The 9,143-nt window shown below is 53.2% G+C and overlaps 1 protein-coding gene across 1 annotated transcript; it reads left to right on the plus strand.

The window, feature by feature from the left end:
• The first annotated feature begins 421 nt into the window (after positions 1 to 421).
• Positions 422 to 4,090, plus strand: LOC113018273 (uncharacterized). Its single transcript, XM_026161331.2, has 2 exons — positions 422 to 2,157; positions 2,658 to 4,090. Exons 1-2 carry the CDS (start codon positions 489 to 491, stop codon positions 3,860 to 3,862), a joined length of 2,874 nt encoding a protein of 957 aa, XP_026017116.2. The 5' UTR covers positions 422 to 488; the 3' UTR covers positions 3,863 to 4,090.
• Positions 4,091 to 9,143: the final 5,053 nt, after the last annotated feature.

Here is a 9,143-nt window from a genome sequence, read left to right on the forward strand (position 1 = left end):
GGATGGGATGGCGGGCTCGGGGGATGCGGGTCCCCCGCGGAGGGAGGGAGGAGGTTGGGGTCGCGAGATCCCCCCCGATGGGATGGGGATGGGATGGGATAGGATGGGATGGGATGGCGGGGTCGGGGGATGCGGGTCCCCCGCGGAGGGAGGGAGGGAGGGAGGGAGGAGGTTGGGGTCGCGAGATCCCCCCCGATGGGATGGGGATGGGATGGGATGGGATGGCGGGCTCGGGGGATGCGGGTCCCCCGCCGAGGGAGGGAGGGAGGGAGGAGGTTGGGGTCGCGAGATCCCCCCCCCCCGATGGGATGGGGATGGGATGGGATGGGGATTGGATGGGATTGGAGAGAGAGAGAGAGAGAGAGAGAGAGAGAGAGAGAGAGAGAGAGAGAGAGAGAGAGAGAGAGATATATAAAGTCTTGTAAAAAGGTGGTCGAGAAACACCCCGGCGAAAGCAGAAGAAGACGAAGAAGAAGAAGAAGAAGATAATGTCACGCACTAGACCGTGGGAGCCAAAGAGCACTAAGGTCGGTACAGGCGGATCGCAATCGCCAGCGGTGTCCTCCTCCTCCTCCTCCTCCCGCTCACCATCACCGTCGCCATCGCCATCGCATTTGGCGTACGCTGCGCGGTCGGCTCCAGTGGCTCCGTTGTTGCGACCGGCCACGTTTCGCTATCGAGGGCTAGGGGTCGAGGAAGACCAAGAGCAGCGGCAGCAGCGGCAGCAGCGGCAGCAGCAGCAGCAGCAGCAGCAGCAGCAGCAGCAGCTACAGGAGAACTTGGAGGAGGACGAGAGCAAGGAAGAGGAGCAAGAGGCCGAGGGGGACGACAACGACGACCCGACGGCCCGAACGCTCGCAGACGAGGAGGAGGAGGAGAGCCACTCGGAGGATCAGGAGGACGAAAACGATGGGGTGGGTAGTTGCGAGGAAGACGATCGCGGTTACGAAATGGCGTCGCAACTCTGCCAGGACGGCGGCTCGCAAGGCGAGTCGAACCGCCGAGAGGGAGAGGAAGAAGAAGCAGGCGCCGACCCACCGGGGCGGGGGACTCGGGAGATTTGGCAAGAGGACGACGCCGGCCGCGCTGCAGGTGGCGTTCATGATCCTGGGCGCGATCGCGGCCGCGGCGCTGTCGGTGAAACTCGCGACGCTGATGTAGCCGACGATTACGACTACGACGATGACGAAGAAGACAAAGACTATGAAGAAGAAGAAGAAGAAGAGGAAGAAGAAGAAGAAGAAGAAGAAGACGTCCTCGCCGATGATGATGATGATGAAGAAGAAGAAAAAGAAGAAGACAAAGACTATGAAGAAGAAGAAGAAGACATCCTCGCCAATGATGATGAAGAAGAAGACAAAGACAATGAAGAAGAAGAAGAAGAAGAAGAAGAAAAAGAAGACATCCTCGCCAATGATGATGAAGAAGAAGAAGAAAAAGAAGAAGAAGAAGAAGAAGACAAAGACAAAGACTATGAAGAAGAAAAAGAAGACATCCTCGCCAATGATGATGAAGAAGAAGAAGAAGAAGAAGACGTCCTCGCTGATGATTATAACGATGACGATGAAGAAGACAAAGACTATGAAGAAGAAGAAGAAGAAGAAGAAGAAGAAGAAGAATTAGAATTAGAAGAAGAAGACGACGACCTCGACCCGCCGGGACGAGGCCCCACCGAAGAGGCCGTGGCGGCGGCGCGAGACGAGGCCTCCGCGTTCATGGCCTACTTCCCGCCGGAGATAGAGGACTCGGTGATCGCCATGACCAACCTGGAAGCGGGCAGGCGCAGGCCCGCCATCGACGGATGGAAGCCCATGGGCCGCGTCGAGTTCCGAGCCTACCTGGGGCTGCTCGTGCTCGCCGGCGTGTACAGGTCCCGGGGAGAGGCCTGCGAGAGCCTGTGGGACGCCGAGAGCGGCAGGTCCGTGTTCAGAGCCACGATGCCGCTCAAGACCTTTCGAGCCTACTCGAGCGCGCTGCGCTTCGACGACAGGGAGACCAGAAGGGCCGGGCGAGGCGAAGGCGAAGGCGAGGGCGATAGCTGCTACGACAAACTGGCCCCCATCAGAGCCGTGTGGGACGAGTGGTGCGCGAGGTTGCCCGCCATGTACCGCCCGGGACCGGAGGTCACCGTCGACGAGAGACTGGTGCCGTTCAGAGGTACGTACGTACGTACTATGTGGTGTGTGTGTGTGTGTGTGTGTGTGTGTGTGTGTGTGTGTGTGACTGGGGGAAGAGAGGAGGAATAGGAGCGGGAATGACGAAAACGGGCTAGCTCGCTGCTCTGTTGCATACTCGTGTTGGGTTCCGCGTTTGTGCTGCTTTCGCATGACTCTTTATGTCTATGAAGCTATGAAGCTATGAAGTCTATGACTCTTTATGTCTTTATGTCTATGAAGCTATGAAGCTATGAAGTCTATGACTCTTTATGTCTTTGTATCATCTATGAAGCGCCTTGAGGCGACTTTTGTTGTGATTTGGCGCTATATAAATAAAATTGAATTGAATTGAATGTCTTCTCCTTGCGTTTCTGCCCCAATCTCCCCCCACACTTTCCCACATCTCTCTCTCTCTCTCTCTCTCTCTCTCTCTCTCTCTCTCTCTCTCTCTCTCTCTCTCTCTCTCTCTCTCATCTCTCTCTCTCTCCATCCATCCATCAGGACGGTGTCCGTTCAGACAGTACATGCCCAGCAAGCCGGCCAGGTACGGGATCAAGATATGGGTGGCGTGCGACGCGCGTTCCAGCTACGCGTGGAAGATGCAAGTCTACACCGGCAAGCCCGACAAGCGCGGCCCTCCCGAAAAGCACCTGGCCACTCGAGTGGTCGTGGACCTCACCGAGGGACTGACTCCGGGACGCAACGTCACGTGCGACAACTTTTTCACCTCGCGCGAGCTCGCCGATAGGCTCTATCGCGAGAGAGGCCACACCGTGCTGGGCACTCTGCGGTCGAACAGACCCGAGATCCCCAGAGAGCTGCGCTGCGTCAAGGGCAGGGCCGTGGGCTCCGTCGAATCCGTGGTACTCGGCGGCTCCGCGGGACGAGGGGGAGGAAGAGGAGGACGAGAAGGAGGAGGAGGAGGAGGAGGAGGAGGAGGAGGGCCCGACACGATCATCCTCTCCTACGTGGCCAAGAAGAACAAGAACGTGCTGCTCCTCACCACAGCTCCTCGTTATTACCACCATCGCTCCGGCCCCGAGCCCCGGCCTAGCCGCCGCATCAGCAACAGCAGCAGCAACAGCAGCAGCAACAGCAGCGGCGGCAGCAGCAACAGAAGCGGCGCGAAACCGCCCTTGGTGCTGCATTACAACCGCACCAAGGGAGGAGTGGACAACCTGGACAAGGTCGTGAGCACGTACAGCTGCAGGAGAAAGACCCGCAGGTGGCCCGTGGCCCTTTTCCACAACATGGTCGACGTGACGGCCTACAACGCGTTCGTGCTGTGGAGGGAAATTCACCCCGACTGGATGCCGGGCAAGCTCAACAGACGACGGCTCTTCCTCGAGCGACTGGGCAAAGCGCTCGCGCGCCCCATGCTCGAAGCCAGGGCGGCTTTAGCGCGAGGACCGGGAGGAGGAGGAGGAGGAGGAGGAGGAGGAGGAGGAGGAGGCAGAGTCGCGGCCCGAGGCGCTACCGCCGAGGCAGCCTCTAACAACAACGCTACGCCACGCGACTCCTCTCCGGTCAAGAGGCGCAGGTGCCGCGTGTGTCCCAGGAGCAAAGACGTCAAGACCAAGATCCTGTGCCGCGAGTGCCGAGCGCACGTGTGTACAAACTGCGCCGTCACGTACTGTCCCAACTGCGCCGCTTCTTCTTCTTCTTCTTCCCGCGACGCCGCTCCCCGGACGCCACCGACGCCGTGATAACACAAGCGCCCCAACGGTGGTCCCCTAGCGACCCCACCCCACCTTATCATCATCATCATCATCATCATCATCATCATCATCATCATCATCATCATCACACAATATATGCCCCCGGGGGGGTCCTAGTGACCCCAAACTCATCATCATCATCATCATCATCATCACATATACCCCCCCGGGGGGGTCCTAGTGACCCCAAACCTATCATCATCATCATCATCATCATCATCATCATCATCATCATCATCACCACATATGCCCCCCCGGGGGGGTCCTAGTGACCCCAAACCTATCATCATCATCATCATCATCATCATCATCATCATCACATATGCCCCCCCGGGGGGGTCCTAGTGACCCCAAACCTATCATCATCATCATCATCACATATGCCCCCCCCGGGGGGGTCCTAGTGACCCCAAACCTATCATCATCATCATCATCATCACATATGCCCGAGGGGGTCGCTAGGACCCCCACCCTAATCATCATAAAACACACATACCCCCCCAGGGGGGTTACCAAGACCCCCCATCGCCACCACCACCATCATCAGGATCATCATCATCATCATCACACACACACACACACACACACACACACACACACACACACACACACACACACACACACACACTCATCATCATCATCACACACACACACACACACACACACACACACACACCTCGGGGGGTCACCACGACCCACGCCCCGAGAACAGGCGGGCGCACAAGGGTTAAGCGGAAACAAGCGCCTCGACGCCAAAGCTTTCCTCACGCTGTAAAAAAATATACAGCCACAGGGGGGCGTTTTAAAAACGCACCCCCCTGTCGTGGGCGGCCCTAATGGCATTACCCGCGCGAGCCTCGCCTTTCCTTCCAGGCAGAGATCCTCCTAGTTGAAATACCTGCGTTTTCGCGCAGGCTCTATGGCGCGCGGCCAGCGGAGGCCGCCTTTTTTCCGTCTCCGGGTATGTTGATATGATGCACGGCCGGCAGAGGCCGCCCTTACATCCTAGGGTATGTTGAATGTACACACTAACACAACGTACACAGAAGAAGGGACTAATGCAAGTGTGTATCAGCAACGCCGCGGAATGACAAATATAACATCTTACCATGTTTCCTATGTACTACGATTGCCGCTTTGTACATTGTGCCACAATAAACATGAATCACAAGAAACTTTCTATGTCATATATTGGCCATTGCTTCGCAGATAACACTTCTCTCGGTGACAGAGGCCCGCCAGATCCACTTCGTACTACTTCTGTTTGATTTGTAATATAAATAAATTACTTTAGACGTATTTGATTTCAATGTTTTTATTGTTATATTGGTTTATATTGGTTACACATTGATTATACATTGGTTACACATTTGGTTACACATTTGGTTACACATTTGGTTACACTGGGTTTAAGGGCGCCAGGTGTGCTTCTTGTAGATAGCTTCAGTGTTAAACAGAGTGTGTCCGGTTTCAGCTGTGTACCAGACGGAAACTTCAATTTCCATACGAACATCAGTAATGTCGACGGCTAGTGTACTCATAAGACGATCGCATTCATCGTTGATGTCCACGGTAAGTCCAGTTGCGGGGCCATTGATGGAATGTAGATCACTCCAATCCCCTAGGACAGATCTGATGCGGTATTTATAAGTGACATCCTTGCCGTCGATTAAACGCTCGTGAGATCGGGCTTCGAAAACACAAGTTCCAATTTCACAGCTGACGGTGGGGGCATCAGTTACAATTGCACAAGAAGGCTTGAACACGCCGCTGTATTTCACTCCTTCGCAGTCTATCTCAACATTGTACTTTTGAAAACTTTGAAAAACGTATGTTGAGCCATCATCGTCCTTGTAAGGGCATTTCTCCTTGTCGACAAATCACAGAATGAGCCTCTGAAGAGCCGTGTGTTCACATGTCACGGGTAACCCATACTCACATATTTAGTATGGTTAATACCATCTGTTAATACGATCTGTCAATGAGATATATTCGTAAGGTAATTATTGTCATTTTAGTGGTTTGTACTACATACACAGTCGGAGGTCAGAGACCGTGTGCAACATAGACACCAGGATTGTGCACTGTCTACTAGCGTGACAATGAACGCAGATGTGATCGATCGATTGTGTTCATGTGTGTGGAAACACAAACAATCTGTGGTTATTTCCAAGTGTTTATTTCAAACAGTTATACAGTATATTGTACACCGTGCATTGACAGGAGCATGCTTTACTTTCATTTAGTAGCACAAGCAAAATGTTAGTAACTTTTGTTGCAAAAGCATGATATCTTGTTGATACAAATCAAATGGTATCACGCCTGTATAGACTGCTTTAGTATTACCCTAAACTACAGCTCTGTCATCTGCCTAAAACCTTGGGTGGTTTGATATTGACGTTTTCATAGTTGCACATTAGATGGAGATTGTGCCCTTGTCCGCTTCTGCGTAGTTGAACAGCACCGCAACGTGACACTGTGTAGTACCCAGAAGGTCTCCGGTGGAAAATTCCGCCGTGCACTCCAGACCTTGCTGTGTAGACTTCATCGTACACCGACGGACTTCAGTCCCGCATGTGACCTTCAGTCTCGAAAGAGTGTCCTGTGTGGGTGGAAAGCATCGATACACACAGTGGATTCCACTACGGGCATCCCTGTGACATTGGAAACGTACAGGGTGTGTACAGGCCGCAGACCGAGATAGAACCCTGCTCCACTCGCTCCATAGTATGCCTGTGGTGTTCTGTTGCTGTCGGACGCGTGCTCTAATGGTGTAGTTTGAGGTCACAAGGTCTTGAATGTGAGCTACACAAAGCTTGCCATTCTCACATTGGACGGTATTCACCCCACTCGGCTCATCGGCACCTGTGACGGTCCATTCAATCTCCGCAGTGTAGTCCGCAGTCCAAATCGTGGAAAATGTGCTCAAAGTCACTTCGTCGAAACTCACGGACAGAGTGGGGCTGGCCATCTTTACTCCACATTGCGGATTCACGTGGCTGTTTGATTCTCGTATGCCACCTATATTAAGACGTACCTTGCAATTGTGTTGTAACGCATCAGGGCTCGTGAGTTGCACATCACACTTCACAGCCCCATAACGCCAGCTACTACTCCATCGGGTCCCATCGTCTTTGTCAAATTCAGGTATACATTGGTGCTCTTCCGTTCCACATATAACCTCCGATATCACTTTAGCCTGTGGCCTGTAGTCCAGATGATCTTGGGCATACCGGTGTATCACTGTTAGCCGCCTGCTACCATCCGTGATCAGATGAGACAACACAGGAGGCCTGCAGTTCAGTGGTGGACACGGAGATTTCCATGCGGTTTGAGCCAACACAGGTCCCACTAGGACAAGGCCAAGAGTAGCAATCACAGTAAACCAACGCATTGTATTGACAGTCGGTCGTAAGTGTGTGTAAGTTGGTGTAAAGACAAGGCTTATATCCTTGAGGAGTGTAGTACAGCAGAAGAGTATCCACCGACCTGCAGCACCGAGCCAGCCGACCTGCAGCACCGGAGCCGCCGACCTGCAGCACCGGAGCCACCGACCTGCAGCACCGAGCCAGCCGACCCAGAGCAGGAGCTTTTTTAACAGAACAGCACAGGGTAGCAGACTTGTGTTGTGTCTACAGTCATGTCCTTGGCAAATAAGCACATCGTAGCCGGTATTGTACGCCCCACAACCCCGGACGCCAAGCGGGCACTACCGCGGGCCGTGTACATGAAGCGTTTCCATGTAAGCAAATGGAAATGCGTACAGGATCAGCGAACCAAGACGCTGGCGGTGGTGCACGCATTGCTATGTATGGAGTACGTGTGCTGTGTAATACCAAAACGTTCACAGACTCGGTTTATAGTACGTACAAGACAAACTTTATTTGGTTTCATGTACAGTCTGGGGTAGTAACAACAGATGTGATCTTTCCGTGACCAACAGTGTACAATTATGTTCGGGAGATCACATTGACAAAATGGAGACATTCACTCAAACACAACCACCGTTCTGACTCCAGGGCTCTCCTGATCGGTGCTAGTACCAACGTGCACCCACACAGGTCCGTTAAGGTGAACCATGCCTGTTGCCGTTATGAAGACAGATGCATCTCCTCTGCATATCGTCAGCCCCCCACGGACCTGATCGGGGCTTCCCGCCCTGCGCGTCTTCACATTAGCTGGAGGTTGAAACCATTGTTCGCTCACAGGGTTAAGAGAAAACCAAAACTTGTCATATTGTAAATCCGGGGCGATGGGGCGTATGTAAAAGTCCACTATCATGGAGCCATCTACCTCATTGTTCACCCCAGTCTGTGGTTCGAGTTTCGTGTACCCAGGCCTTTCCATCACCTCTAGTTCTTCGGCCACCAATCTACCATTCGGTTCTATGAAGTTAGAGGCGATAATGCATACGCCGTGGTCGCGCCGATCGGGGTCCGCGCCGGCAGTGTAGACGACACAGGAGCGTTCGTCCTTGTTAAGGTGCACTCGCAGTTCATCACGTTTAGCTGGGCCTTTTGCAAGCGAGTCCAGGTTGTCGTTCACCACAACGTCGCCTTTTGCCGTAATGTGGTACGTGTCTCCCAAACGCACACTCCCACTGCATGTGGACACTACAATGTCGGTCGGCAATGAGGTGAGGTCACACCCGAGTGAACATGGGTAGGCTTCCGATTTACAGAGGTCGAGGTGGATTCCAAGCTCCACGCGTCCCTTGACGTTAATGTCATCTATAGGAGTATTGCAACCCGTACCTCTCGGGCATACTTTAACGAGGAACACATCACCATCGTATGTCTTGACAGGTACCGCGACCTTCGTGCCCATGGTTTCAGAACAATAGTAGCACTCACACAGGTCAGCAGCTGGCTTTATTCTTCATCGGCAACACAGCTGTGGGTCGGTGAGAACCAGATTTGCTGTGTGTGTGTGTGTGTGTGTGTGTGTGTGTGTGTGTGTGTGTGTGTAACATTGGCATTTGTTTACTCAGATCCAAGGCAGGCCAAACGTCTGTGTTACAACCTACATGCAAAAGACACACATTCACAATATACGGGTACACACGTCTGTTTTATTTCCAAGTGTTTCAGACTTTACAGCGTTTGCAGACCCAGTATCCATCATCCCTGCATTTGGCACAGGTGAATTTCTGACATGTCGCACAGGTAAACCTGCTGCGCTTCCTGTTGCAGCTCTCTTGCACCTGCATGGCACAATGGAAGATCTGTGCTGAGAGTCGAGGGAGGTGTGAATGTGTGGCATATTTTGT

This window comes from Astatotilapia calliptera, chromosome 17, assembly GCF_964374335.1.
Source record: "Astatotilapia calliptera chromosome 17, fAstCal68.1, whole genome shotgun sequence".
NCBI lineage: Eukaryota > Metazoa > Chordata > Actinopteri > Cichliformes > Cichlidae > Astatotilapia > Astatotilapia calliptera.